The following is a 14,876-nucleotide window of genomic DNA, read 5'->3' on the forward strand; positions in this document are numbered from 1 at the left end:
TGTTATGTTACGTTATGTTACATCACATTACATTACATTGCATTATATTACCCATAGGTTAACTTTTGGTGTTTTTCTTAAGAACCCTGTAAGCTTTAGGGGTTTATTTGGCCCAGCTGTGTTTACTCCAGCTGACCCCTGTGCTGTCCCTGCAGGCTGCTCATGGACATGGTGCCCCGGGTGAGGCAGACGCGGCACTACGAGATGTTCGAGTGAAGGTGCTGCCCTCTCCCTGCAAGGACTGTAAAGCCACAGCAAGTCCTGGCAAGTGGTGCCAATGGTATTTTCCTGAACATGCAGTTTGTCCCCCCGTGGTCTGTTTCTGTTGAAGTTTGTTTGAATGGGAAATCTCTCTGTAAATCTGGCATATTGTGCACACTGCTTGCGATTGATTCAGCCAAACCGCAGCGTTTTGTTTTTTTTGTTTTTTTTTTTTTTTTTAATTTCCTTATTTATTTCCAGTATGCTATTGATTCCTGTGACAATAGAAAACATGCAGTTTGCAGCTTGAACCCAGCTGCCATGTTGTATATTCCAGAGTGAAAGTGTTCTCAATGGTGTGGTAAGCCTGTGGGTAAAGAAGTGCCAGTTTCAGATTTGAGTTTTGGATTTTTTTTCCTCCCCTGGCCTGTATTTTCCCAAACACATGCTGTAACAAACAGGAGTACAATCCTTGCTAACCTCTTCGACTAAGAGTATCTTACATAGAGTCTGGACACCAAGAACTGTGTTGCTTAAAACACCTCAGTAGCTACTTCCACCCTCTTGTTGAAATAGACACCCAGAAAGAGCAGGCACTGCCCTTCCTGTGATCAGAGAGATTCTGCATTTTACCCCCAAATTAACTGAAACGATACCTCTTCAATTTCAATTCTATTTTTTCTTAATGAGACACTGTTCATAGCTTTGCATGGACCAAACAAGCACACACAGTGTTACTGTACAGACCAAAGCCAAAAAAGTCATGCAGGGAAGAGGAGCTGCTCAAGGAATGGGATTTTCATCTCCTATTTTACCATCTGCAGCTGTAGCAGTGTGTGTGACGTTGTGGTTGCTCTGTAGTCTGACAAAGGCACAGCAGTGGCTCAATCTCATGGTGAGATACAGATCTATTTATTAGGTTTAGATTGTCCTGTAAAGTGTTGCTCACTTTCCACCACACATCTTATATATTACTTAATAGCAGGTTAAATGATGAAAGAATCTTGATGTATAATCAATAAAACTGGTATCTATTTTATACAGTATCTGTAAGTAACATTTGAAAACTATTTCCAGAATGTATCATAGAACAAAGTCTTCCTGTATAGCAGCTATTAAACTGGATTCTCTGGCTATAGCCATTTTCTCTTTATTTGATGTGTTCCAGGTCAGTTTTCACTACAGAGAATCAGTGTTATTGCTTCTGTTTTATCACAGGTGAATAAAAAATAGGACAGACCACTGTAGAGTTGGAATAAGGCCATGGTAAGTAGGTGAGTAGCTAGAAATGCCCATTTCTAGTACATAACAAAAGGCTACATATATGAGAGTAGATGTACAATTAGACTGATCAGTGAGGGATGTACAGTGGAGACACTGTTTTTTTTCCACAGGTGTGATGGTAAAACTGCATTTCCCATCATCTGTGACTTGACCAGGTCCTTAAGGATCTCTAGTAAAAGCCAACTCCCACTGATATGTGTTGGGAGAGATCCCCCCAGTGGTTTATCTGACCTGGCAGTACCCACACGAGAGTGACAATATTGGAAAGAGAACATGCCTTGATTCTTTGTGGCAAAATGAAATTTGCCCTGCTGCTATCATTTGTTTTCACGTTTTGGATCAATTAAGTTTGTATTTGTATGCAGAGCGGTGCTATCAGTGCTGATGCTGCTTGTGCCTTGCTGTCACGGGCTGGTGTCACCCAGCTGTGAGGTGACAAAGGAGCTACTTCAGAGGTAGCATTCAGCAAGGACTCCAGAAGGACTGGAAAGTGTAGCACTGCTCACTGTACTCAGCACAGGTGGATTTTTAAATACCAAATGCCACCCCAAGACCCTTGTGCTTCTCCCATTATGTTTTTCTCTCACACCAGTTCCATGAAGGGAGCTGTGAGCTGGTGTTAACAGTGTTTGTCAGGCATCTTCAGCCTCAGAACCACAGAGCCGGGGCAATATTAGACATTTCATGAGTTTGTCAGTTTTCTTGATACTGTTTACTCTTTTCCACTTCCCCGAGGGCTTTATTCCCACTCAGTCCCACTGAGAATTTTGAGAATGACATTTGAGAACTACAGAAGTGCTGCTCCCCAGGGCTGCAGTCCAGCAGCCTGTTTGTGCCCAGTGCTGCAGAAAACTGAGAAGGGACATGGTGGTGAGCTCCTGGTATAACCTTTGTCACACCAAAGTCCTAGACCACTGAAAGTATGCAGGGCACTCAAGCCAACACCCAGCCGAAACATTAAATAGTTCTGTTAGAATGCTGAGTGTAAACAGCAGCACAGATGTGCTGCTCATGCAGAAAGGAAGGTTAAACACTCAGTTAATGAAGTTTCACACTTCCTTCTGGAACTCTGGAATGCTCTGAGGATGTTTCTAAGTGCAGACACCTGAAAAGGCTATGTGGTTAAACAAGTTAATCATACTCTTATCAGATTAATTTAAACCACTTGCAGAGAGTTTTCAGTTACCACAGGTGCTTCAAAGCATTGCTGGTAAATGCAAGAAAATAACAGAAATCCTTGTGATACTTGGTAAAGTCCAGGAAAAAAAGATTCTCAGGAATGGTGATAAAGCCAGCTGCCATCAAGGAGACTCTGTGTGACAATAGCAGAGAAAATAACTGCTCATCCATCTCCTGTGACACTGCTCGAGCCAGCCACCTCAGAGGGAACAGTTCCTATATGAGCTTTCTTTATTAAATGTCAGTGCTTGTTGATTTTTCCTGACTATGAAATGGCAGGTTTGCTTCTAGCTAGGCTGAGGGAAGGTGGACTTTTCAAAAGCTGCAACAGCTCAAAAGCACTGGGACTAATCACCTGAAACTTGGCACTGGCCACCATAATAACCTGCCTGGTGATCACAGCAGCCTCAGCACTGCCAGGGGCTCTTTGTTGTGCTCAGGGTGTGAGGAGGGAGCCTCAGTGCTCACACAAGGAACAGCACTGGCCAGAATGAGCCTGCAAACTGACACTTATTAAAGTCTGGCCAAGCTCAGAATTGCAAATTAATCCCTGAAAGTGACTCTGACGCTGAGCAGATGCTTTGAATCTGGCCATATTGTTCAGCAGGGAAAGGAGCTCAAAAACTCTGTCAGGATTACAGGAGCTGCAATCTCAAATCCCCAGCCATGACCCACACACACCAGGTAGGCATGGGAAATGATAATGTTCACTTTTAGCTAAAAGCCAGAATTTTGAATTTTGATTGTCATTTAAAAAATCACCAGACTAACATCTGCTGCTGATTTATTCCATTTTGCTTCTTGCTGTAGTAGGCAGACAATAAATAAGCATCATCCAACCATGGTGGAAAAAGAGCCTCAAAAGAAGCTCCCTGATGATGTTCCAGGAATGGACCTGAAGCAAAGATCCCAGACAAGAAGCTCCTCAGATGTGGCAAATTCAGCTGTAGGTACACCTGCAGCTGGGAATGTACCTCAAAGGTGCTAATACCATTTGCATTGCTGCAGTCCCAGCTGCCTAGGAAAAAGTGAAGGCATTTCTGGCATTCCTTTTTGTGGGCCAGCTCCTGGAGATGCTAGGCCACGGGACAAGGATTAATAGAATTGTTTGGGGTGGGAGGGATCTTTAAAGGTCATCTAGCCCAAGGTCATCCAGTCCCTCTATTAAACCTTAACAATATGCAGACCAGGAATGTTTGTTCCCAGTCTGACAACACATTTTCCTTGGCAGTCAAAGAAAGAGCTGAGGAAGCTCCTTGAACAGAGTTTATCCCTGGCATTCATGGACTTGTGTAGATGCTTCTCACATGGGTTCCACACAGTTCTGCTGAGCTGGCAGTGATTTCTCACCTCTCTGCCTGTGCTGGGTGTGCTGCCACCGAGGGGTGCTGTGACAGAGCCATCCCTGTGCCCCTGGCTGTGTTCATCCAGGACCAGGAACTGCTCAGGAGCAGCACACAAAAACACATTCCTGTGGCCTGGCACGTGGGGCCGGGTTATGCAATGTGAGAGCATAATTAATGCAGTAACAAGCAGGCAGGGATGTTTTCCTCTGCTGTTCCCCCAAGGCTGGGAGCTGCTGGTTTCCCTTCAGCCAAGGGATCAGTATTGGGGGTAGCACTAAGCAGTTGCTGTTTTCTCCTTGTTCAGTGGGATCAGCTGCCCCCAAGCCTCCAGCCCACTGACCAGGAGCTGCAGGAGAAGGGAAGCTCAGAGCTCAGGTCCTCAGGGCTGACTCCAGCACCACCACTCAGCTGCAGGCAGGCTCAAAGCACATTTTCTTCCATGTTAGTTGTGCAAGTAACTGGGAAATGTCCCATTTTGTCAGCTCCCCCTTCTGGCACCAAACCCAGCACGCTTCTGAGTCCATCTCCTGCTGACACAGGCTGTAAGGGTTATTGTCACCCCTCACCTCACCATGGAGCAAGGAGTGGAGGCAACTCCTGTTAAACAGGCCAAGTGACAATGCCAACCTCCTGTTACTGGGCAGAACCCAAGCCTGCAGCACAGCTGGGGCTGATCACACCAATTCCACCCTCCTGTGGAGGTGAGGAGGGAATTAAAGCCAGGAAGGGGCTCTAGGGATTTGGCAGCTTCCCTTCCACCATCCCCTGTACTTACAATGGCAGCACCAGCTGTTACCTGCTGAGCCACCAAAGGCTCTCACCTCGTCCATTTTCTTTGTAGTTTTTACTTTTTCAGCCTTTTTGTGCAGCACTGGTTTGCTTTGAGGTGTCTCTCCTCAAAAGCAGATGTCTTCAGCCAGGCAGAGCTTCCTGAGGTCCTGCAGGAGCAAGGACCCCTGAGCCAAGGCTCCCAAGCAAGGCAGGACAGATAGTGAGACCAAACAGCTGCAGTCTATTCCCTGCAAACTGGTCCCAGGTTTTTTTTGCTACAAGGATTTACTACCTAGATTTCAGCTAAATGCAATCTCCACTATCAATAAAATAAAATAACAAGTCCTGACAAGCATAAACACAAATAAGGGGAGTGTGAGGGAGCACAGTGGGTGCTCCAGATCTTGCACACTGAGGGGAAATGTTTTGAGAGCAGCACAAAGTCCCAGCAAAACGTTTCCATCTGTGGACTCTCTACCAGCTGGAGTTTGACTAAACCCAGTCTAAGCATGTGAGAGTTGAAGTATCCAGCATTTAAGCTCCCCCAAAGGAGCTTTCCAATACAGCTGCATGGTGTAGTTTTTATTCCAAGTTCCAATTTTCATAGATTTTTTTCCATTATGTGACTGCAACACAGCCCACATCTAACTCTAGCTGCTCACCATTTTACAGATGTCTCTTCAGCTTTTTAGATGTCAAATCTGAACAACAATTAAGGGAATGAAACAGGAAGGAAAATGTTTCCAAAAATAAGCAGAACAAGAGCCTGAATGAGCAGTGTCCTCCACTAATTCATTTTGATGGTAGGAAACATTTGGAAATTGTGGTGTGTTGAATAGCAACACAGAACCAACAACATTTTCACCCAATTTAGTCCAAGGGGAAGTATGCCAAGGACCATAAAAAGGGGCAAGTGATGAAGGATATTCACATACTTTTCCTCACTGTAACAGCCATAAAAGGCTCTTGCAGAAGCACTGCACAGTGGAAAAACCACCCTGTGTAGCCATAGTGCACAGAGCTCTCCAGTGAAGACACTGGCCAAGTGGAAATCCAAACCCACCAGCCTGCAGACATCTGTTTGACATCTTCATTTATGCTCTTGCTTACCAGGCTGTGTGTCATTAATCAGGAGAGGGACAATACAAGCTGATAGTTACTGACTTCTGTACTCTTCTGATTCTACAGTACTCACTTATGTGTGGCCACATTAAAAACAAACCTCAACAAACTTAAAAAAAGGTAATGCTGAAAAAAATGAGCTGTTGCTTCTCTCCAGTATGGTTTTTTTTTTAATACAAAAGGACATTTTTAAACAGATAAAGAGCTGTCTTTTTTTTTTTTTTTAACTATTATTTTTTCCACTGCATACTGCTCCTGCATTAATTGCTCTATTACTCTTGGATGCCTCCACCAAAACCTCTCCCCGTTCCCAGCAGCTGACAACAGAGAGCCCTTCCCTCACTCTTGGCTGGGCTAACAAACCCTGAGGTGGGCAGAAAAGGCCTGTCAGCAGAATGGGTGCCTCTGACATACCCTGGCAGCTCCCCTGGAGAAGTTTTACTCTGGACATTTGTATTTGTGCAGAGCTGCCAGGGTGATTTCATGTGGCACCTCTTGAGGGCACTGAATGCACACCCCAACACCACGTGGGCCAAAGCTTCATGCCCGAGCCCTTGTTCCTCATGGAAATGTTCCATTCCTGAGTGCTTAGCATGTTAAATTGGATCCTGCAGGAGAATGCTCTCTAAAGCTGCTGTTTTACCACAGTGCAGCTCCACAGTGTATTGTGCCAGTAGGCCTTGCAGGCCTGAGAGCCACTGTGCAATCCCAGTCTCACTTTCCCTTTCTCCCAAATTTACAGTGTGCTGTAAATTCAGTGTGTGCTGTAATTGAGTGTGCTGTAAATTTATAGGAAAGCAGGAATTTCTAACTACTGCTGTGACAAAGCTGCCTCCTGAGAGGAGGCTTGATGTAACCCATTATCCAATTTTTATAACCCAGGTTTAAAACAAAACAAAGCCAACAGTTCATTACTCACCTGATGTTCTGCTGGCTGTGGTGTGGGACTTACCTGTGCACAGGTGGGGCAGCAGCAGAAACACCCAGCTGCAGAGTTGGAAGAAGCCCCAGAACTGCAGTTTGGGATAAAAGGCAGCTCGTGGCATTCCCATTTAAGCACAAAGCAATCATAAATCCAAATCACACAAGAAAAAAGTTTATTGAAAAATAAATTCTCCCTAGTTTTTTTTTTTTTCTACAACAGTGAAAACAAAGCATTTTTCTATGCCATTAAGGTACAGACATTTACTGTTCTAAAAAAAAAAAAATTAAAAAAAAATCCCATCCTATTGAACCCCAGGAACTTGGCAGTATCTGAACCACTGCGTTCTGTTCTGTTGAATCCAATTGCTTGAACATAATATAGTGGAACACAATCACTGAAATAAAACAAAGGATTCACCTATTAGGGGAGAATTCAAACCAAACACCCCACAGTACCAGCCTGATCCTGAAGTTCTTGTGTCCATTTAAACCCCTCATTGACTCCACATTATTGTTGGCAAAAAGTAGTATTTTACTTCCAGTGATTTCAATAGGGTTTTTTCCAAATTTACACTGCCACAGGGCTTATTCAGACTCTGACCCTCTTCACCCATGAGGAGGGAGACTCCTGCAGGGAATGATGCAGACCAGAACCCAAAGAGCTGCCTCAAATGGCACTCTAGAGAATCCCCCTGCAGTGGGCAGCTCAGCAAGCTCAGGGAGATCAAAGTCTCCAAGCCCAAATTTGCTTTGTAAATATTCCCTGATATTTTTCTTTTGGCTCTCTTAGAATCTTCAGGGTAACTTTTCTCACAAAATTTACTCTCTTTTTTCCTTTGGTAAAAACTGCCATTTCCTCCTCCTCCTCTCCTGCATTCCTTGCAAAAACCAAATTAAACCCATGACTCCTTAAAAATATTTTTCACTGTCACTGTACTGCAACAGACCTGATAATGAACATAAATTAGTTCTGGGTATTACACCATTAAAATTAACAGCCTTCAGACAGCAATTTAACTTGATTTATCGTGTGCCTATTTGATACTTCAAACTACTTTGCAGCTGCTGGAGCCTGAGCCAGGTCGTGTTTCATGCACTTGATGCCCTGGATGGCTCCAGGAAATGCCAGGCATTATTTACATGCTCTCCTTAAAGGATTTGGTGGCTCCTGCAGGACCCAGGGCTGTGTTTGCAGTGACAATACAGATGTGCTTTGGTGGCCATGGGGACAGCAGGGTCCTCAATGCTTCAGTTCTGTGAGCCCTTACATGAGGTGACAAATTCTGGTCCATGCACAGCTCATTTTAGTTAATTCACCTGCACTGAACTGCCCAGCAGAGAGAAGGGTTTCAATCACTTGAGCACAACTGATTTTTTAAAGCAGTTTCTGTGTGTTGAGGGTGAAGTTATTACTCATTTAATCAAAATTTTGAGGACCTGGTTTTATTTACTCATTTAATAAAGAAGTGGCTTAGTGCTCTTGAGAGAGGTCTGCTGAATTAAAACACACTTTTATGTGTTCTAATTACATGAATATGCAAAGGATGACACTGTTGAAAATGAACAGGACCCAGTGTGCAAGGCACATCAGCAATGGTTGCACTCTGTTGCTTTTCCTGGAAGAAGGAACAATGAAGGATGCCTCACACCTGAGGCACTCTAGGGTCCAGCCTCTGCTATTTTCCACTCATTCCTACAGTAAACATTTGACACTTGATACATGGAGTTGCTGTTTACACATTCCATTTAAATATAATTATATTTGGAAGTTAAAAACTAATTAAAAAAAAAAAAACCCTACAGAATTGCCTGAAAACGTGTGGATGAGATTTAAGTCACTGCCCATAAAATGGTGTGTTTTGATGTTACATTCACAGCAATATTATTAAAGCAGATCTCAATAAAATCTTCTATGTGCCTGGCCATTTCAGCTCCAATGAAAACATATCTGTCAGTGCATTGTTCTCCTGGAGTTTACAGCAATTCCTTCAACAATGGGGCCAAAGGAGATGGGAAGAGATCACAATGAGAAGTTGAAGGCATAGCAGCTGCAGGACAAACATCTCAAGGAAACAGCCATGCCAAATGTTAGCACCCCTGGAAAAAAGACTGGGAAATCAGAAACTGATAACTCCTGGTCTCTCTAAAAATAAACAATAAAAAATTCTATCCCTCAGACTCCCAGCTGTTGACTGAACAGCAATTTAACCACGTCTTAACTGATACCTTAATAATTAATCAGTAACATCAACTAAGTCAGAGCTGATCTATGTTGTGACAGCAAGAAAAACTGGTTGCTGATATGTGAATAATATGCCCTGGAAGTGTTTCGTCTTTATCATTTAAGGTACAGTGCTTTACACTTATTAAAAAGGGAGGGCTGATTCTTTAATTTTAAGAAACATTAATGGAGGAGTTGTGCTATCACTGAAGCCAGGGGGAGTCACTAAGTTAATGAGGCTTGGATGAGATTATATCCAGCCCAACTCATCCCAGTTAATTAATTTTACTGGCAAAATCTGCTCCTGAAATGAACTCTGAGCAAAAGACATACCTGAGAAAGCAATTTGGGTTTTGTTTACATGAACAGAGCTGCAAACTCAGAAATCCCTTTGCAATTCAGATGGGCCATGCATTCTGAGAGGGGAGGGAATGGCTTTTGTATTAAGGACAAATCAAGGATGCTGCCTAGGATTTTAACGGACAGTGGTACAAAATGACAGCCTGATTTGGAGCTGGTGATACCAAGAGAAATTTTCAGTGAGTCTGAATTCTTGATAATCAGCAAGGTGCAGAAGCTGACACAAAGCAGCAGGAGCAGAGAGGAGCTGGGAAGGTGCAGAGTCCTGGCTCTGGCTGCAAGCCCATCCCTACTGAAATCTGATCAGCAGCTGCTTTGCAAAACACTACTGCAGAAAAGTAGTAGCAGAAAAAAGGAAATCCATCTGCAATGAGCTGACCAGTCCCTGCACACTGGGAGCTGCCAGTTCAGCTGTGATAAGAGGCCAACATTCTCTGGTGGCACCAGGAACCGCCCCATGTACGTCCATGCAGAGACACCTTTATCTGAAAAACCAACACCTCCCAAACCTCATTCTGGATCTTCAATTTTCCTGCCCATCAAATCAGCTCTGGCTGCTCCTGGAGGTTTTCTGTTATCATTGTCTCCCTGGGGAATGTTAATGGCTTTCCTTTGCTCCCTGGTCATTGAACAGACATCCTGTCCCAGCAGGAGCTCTCATGCCAAATCACAGATTCTCACTAAATTGCATTCTGCTTGCAGAAGCAACGTTTTGCAGGAATTATTAAAAGTTATAGTATCTTTTATCTTATTAAGCCTTATATAGTTTTAGAACAGATTTCTTCACTACTTAAAAACATCCAAAATTCACACCACTAAGTTGTAGAGTCATCAGCACAATTTACCTGGAATTAGTGTTCCATTATATTGTTCAGACAGTGTCCATATTCCAAACACATATCCAAACCCCAAAGAAAGTAAAAAAGGCACATAAACATTAAATATTTGTAGAAACATAATCTGATATGAACAAGCAAACACACTGCTGCAACTATAAATTACAAAAAGAAACATAGAAACTAAGCAAAAAATGCAAAAAGCAACTCTATTTATACATGTGCAAATCAACTTGCATATATGAAATAAATGAGGTTTTTATTGGCATTTTTAAACAGTGTGTATTTACCAACTTTACCTTTCAAAGGCAAGCCTTTAATGTTAATTTTAATAAATATGTAAATGCTTCTCTCAAGTTTTCTAATCCCGTAGGAACAAGATTTTTGAAAAAAACTAGGTCACATACAAAAATACAAAATTTTAAAACAAAGAATGTCTTGATATGAGAGATATGTTTAAAAGCTTGTAAAATGGTTTGTGTATTCAACTTTTGACATTTTTTTCCCCATCAATTGCAGATCAATATATTCAAATGCAGTCATGCAAAAACCTGACTTCTGAGCACAGGAAGCTGCAAGCTCTACTGTGAGACTGAAAAGAGCAGCACAGTCCCCTCTCTGATGTCCCTGTCTGAGTGCAAGAACAGGACTACACACCTTTCTTCTTTAATTAGAAAGAAAACAGTTATGGAACTCAGACAGAAAGCTGCCCCCTAGCCTGACATGTGGATATCTAAACCAGGTTGTAGGAAATAACTCAAACTCTTCACTAGTCCCACATGGATTTGCCTGAGTGTTGATCTGCAGAAGGATCACTAATTTCTCACTGCGCAAGGGAAGGCGGCTGTGGAGCTCAGTGAGCAAGGCTTGCAGAGTCTGTGCACTTACAGTTCGCATGATAGTCTCCTTTTACATGAAGCTGTAGGTCTTGATTTGTTATTCTTCATGATTAATGAGTCTTCTCTAGAGGTTTCAGTGGAAACAAGATCAGAGACCACTGACACTGAAGCCAATTTGGATGTTCTGTCCCTGGCTGAAACGCAAGCGGCATCGGTGCTGCTGTTGCATTTTTGCCAGAATGCACAATTCAGTTCAGCAGACTAGAAACAGTGCTACAGCATGAAAAAAACAGCTTATAATAAACTCTCCCTGCTGTGGTAAAGGCAAACTTAGCATTGAGCAAAGCACTAGACCAGAAAATGTTATAATAACAAATACCAAACCCCTCCCATCTTTCAAGGTTTAGAGGCAAAATGAAATGCAGTATGTATTGCCATGTGGGCCTTACAGCAGGGGGAACCAAGCAAACATGTATTTACAGCAAAGAATTACACTACAGCAGAACCCACCTTTGCATCCTTTAGGTGCACACACACAAATCTTTGTTTTCAACATAATTCTGTGATATCCCAGTCCAAAATCAATTCCTGCCTGAAACACATCAGGCTCAAGACAAGTCCTGCTCTTGCCTTTACTTTCAGCACCAGCTGGAAGTTCATACACTGTGATAGGCAGCATTTTCTAGTTGCACAAATAAGCACAGGTATGCAGGGGATATTTTATATAAATACAGAATGAATTGTGCCTGCTCAGACCCATTTCCAATTGTCCTCCCCCAGCTTTTCCAGGGCAGTGAAACTATGGTAAACTACATTTGTGCTGACTGAAGCAAATGCTGAGCTGTGGCAACAGGAGGGATTTTCATACTGGTTTGCGTTTGTTTTCTTTTCATACAAAAATTTTGCCTCCCATTAGAGAGCCCAGCTTTTCTGTTTCTGGAAAATTAATCTAAAATACAGCAGATTTTCACATCATCAAACCCAGATCCTGGTGACCCTGCTGTTCAACAGCTCCCACAGCCCCTTTTTGGATACTCAACAAGCTCCTGTGTTGTGCAGGGGATGTTATGGAGTGTTACAGGGCAACACTGTCAGGAGTGTTGAGGCAGGAAACCAAATGCTTCAAAAGGCTCATTCACTGCTTTAAAATTGGAATTTAAACCATAGACTGTTTTGGAGGATTTATCCACAGTGCAATAGCATCTCCCTTGCCTGGTCTTTGGTAGGTCACCACATCCATCAATATTCCCACACAGATAATGAACACTGCTTACCAGAAAAATCTGAACCAAGCAGATATGTCTGAGAAAGGAAAATGTAAAGCATCTCTGCCTTTCATACTACCTGGTGATATTTATGAAAAAAAAATATATATTTGTGCTGATTTGGGGTTTTATTCCAGCATGGTGAGAACATGTCCAAATTGCAAACCTAAAGACTCTGACTGCAGATTTGTTTCTCACTAATCTTAACATGTAACTTCCTGACTACAAATGGTGCTGTCAAGCATGTCACCTTCTGCTGAAAATAACAAAAATTACTTCTGTGAAAAGAAGGTAGTTTAGAGGAGTTAACTTGCTTCTCAAAAAAATCGCAAAACCCAATTTTGATTTAAATACTGAACTCTTGATTTGTTTTCTTCTAAATTTGTAATTGGTGTGCCTGATTAAAAGGGAAGAAGAAACAAGGAACAAGCAGCCCCCTAAAATGAGAAAAACAATCAAAGAACCCAAGAGGACTGATAAATTCTTCTCTTTTCAGTTCTTTGTCTCCTCTTACTTGAACTCCAGAAAAAAATTTCTCTTTAAAAACCTAGCTAGTTGTGAAGACATTTTACATTTCTACCATACAATAATTATAGTTAGCTGAGTTTAACCTTTCTATGTCATTCAGCAACACTTTAACTACTGGAAGCCATAGCAAACTGAGGCTCTAAGGATAATATTGCTCCAATGATGCTGATACTTTTTGCTTCACACAGTATTTCTAGTAGACAGACTACAACAGAAGCATGGGCAAATTCTGAGGATTACTCCCTAAATGGGACCAGTAAACTGTGATGAGTCCATTCCAAACATGGTTGGGTGTTTTTGTAGCTTTTCCACACTGAGGAATGCCACAACCCCAGTGAGCTGTGCAGTCACCAAGATGTGTCACACACTGGCAACTGCTCATTTGTGACACTCTGCTTAGGCTGCTCTGGTGCAGCAGCTGTGATGCAGACAATACCTTGTTGTATACAAATATTTAATTAAAAAAAAAGGAAAAAAAATAAAAAAAAAACAACTGGGCCCAAATAACCCAATAGCAGGGTACAGAGCTCTCTCATTATTCCAAGTTCTTGTGAACTAAACCACTCTGTAGCCATTCAAGCCAAAGCTGTACCCAAACCAGTGCACCTTGAATAAAATGTTAGTCCTCCTTTCCCAGCATCCCTTCCCTCAAGCACAATTTTTTCAATTTTCTACTGGAATGAAGTTGAGATCCTTTAGCTAACCATGATGGGGGATGTCCTAACTCATTAAAAAAATAGAAAACACTTCACCCAAACAACAAAAACAGAAGTTTGATGGGTCTGGAAATTTTCTACAAACTATTCTGTGCAGTCATCTTCAAATCACTGTCGAACTCGAGACTCGCTTCTCTTCCCACAAACAGCTGAAGGAATCTGAAGAGTGACACTGCAAATGTCCTTACAGGGAGAAAAGATCAGTTACAGCTGTTTATCATTAATCCCTCCTCTCTTAGTAGATAATTCTGCCCAGCAATGATAGCTCTGCCTGCAGTGGAAAACCTGGAGCAAAGTGCAGGGAGTACTAAGGTTCTCCTCTCCAAAGGACTCTGGTGTGCCCGGCTGGGAGCAGCCCTGCTGCTGCTATAGGCAGTCCTTGCAGAGTGCAACCTGCCCCTTGATATAGTCCCTGCAGGGGCAGATCCTTCTGTGGGCAGGGTGGGAGCCAGCACAGCTGAACAGTAGCAGGTCACCTTGGAAAACACAGTGCTTCCTCCTTCCATCAAAAGAGGGGACCAGGATATCGTTTGCAGACTCCATGGTGAGACATTCGATATTATACCTAAAAAGCAAAGCATGTCATCTGCATCACACCTGAGTTCATGGCAGTTTGGTACAGCTTTCAACCTTCCTCACCAAAAATAACAAACCCTGCTCTACTAGATCCTAAACTGTGCATTTACAAGTGCAGCTTTCCAGAACATGACTTTTCTGCTGTACAGATTCTCTCTGCAGAGGGCAGTGCAGCCTTTACAGCTTTACTGTTTCCTAAAGATTAACAAAAGAAGTTAAAGAGAAAAAACTGCTCTTGACCATTCCCCAAAACCTAGTATTTAAATACACCATGTATTTTCAGTAGGACAGACTCAAGGAATGTGAAATCAGGAGATATTCTCTTTAATTTCAGGAAGACTCTTCCCCAGGGAAGCCCCCCAGAGCCAGCTGGAGGTGGGTGAGCTGGACTGTGGGGATGAGGGATGCTGCTCCTGGGCTACAGGGAACAGGGCCTGCAGCTCCCAGGAACCAGCCAGCAGAAAATGAAAAATGCCAGTTGTCATTTGCTGACCACAAAGCTGAAGCACTGGGGTAGCAATTTCAGCAAAACCTTGTTTTTCACTTATTCTGGAAACATTGGTAACCTTCAGCATTTAACAGACAGGCTTTTTCCACAGGATTATGATTTTGTCTAGACAGCTAGGAAAGCAAGTTTTTATATGAGCTGCTTCTGAACTCCACTGGAAATTACAACTTCTCAAAGAAAACACAAACCCCAAAAACTTC

At 42.7% G+C, this 14,876-nt stretch overlaps 2 protein-coding genes across 7 annotated transcripts in view; one reads left to right on the top strand and one right to left on the bottom strand.

Annotated features, from left to right (window-relative positions):
• The window catches only part of TMEM163 (transmembrane protein 163), an 88,038-nt gene extending 86,699 nt beyond the window's left edge, over window positions 1-1,339 (top strand). Inside the window, exon 8 of the mRNA XM_063161630.1 lies at window positions 156-1,339. Coding sequence (XP_063017700.1) covers window positions 156-216 — 61 coding nt within the window. The 3' untranslated portion in view covers window positions 217-1,339. The remainder of the gene's footprint in view (window positions 1-155) is intronic.
• Window positions 1,340-6,977: 5,638 nt separating this feature from the next.
• Window positions 6,978-14,876, bottom strand: part of MGAT5 (alpha-1,6-mannosylglycoprotein 6-beta-N-acetylglucosaminyltransferase) — a 112,024-nt gene continuing 104,125 nt past the window's right edge. For all 6 annotated transcript variants that reach the window (XM_063161621.1, XM_063161619.1, XM_063161620.1 and 3 more), the window contains one exon: window positions 6,978-14,157. In XM_063161621.1, the coding sequence (XP_063017691.1) occupies window positions 13,959-14,157 (199 nt within the window). In that variant the 3' untranslated portion in view covers window positions 6,978-13,958. The remainder of the gene's footprint in view (window positions 14,158-14,876) is intronic.

This window comes from Melospiza melodia, chromosome 8 (assembly GCF_035770615.1).
Source record: "Melospiza melodia melodia isolate bMelMel2 chromosome 8, bMelMel2.pri, whole genome shotgun sequence".
NCBI classification, from domain to species: domain Eukaryota; kingdom Metazoa; phylum Chordata; class Aves; order Passeriformes; family Passerellidae; genus Melospiza; species Melospiza melodia.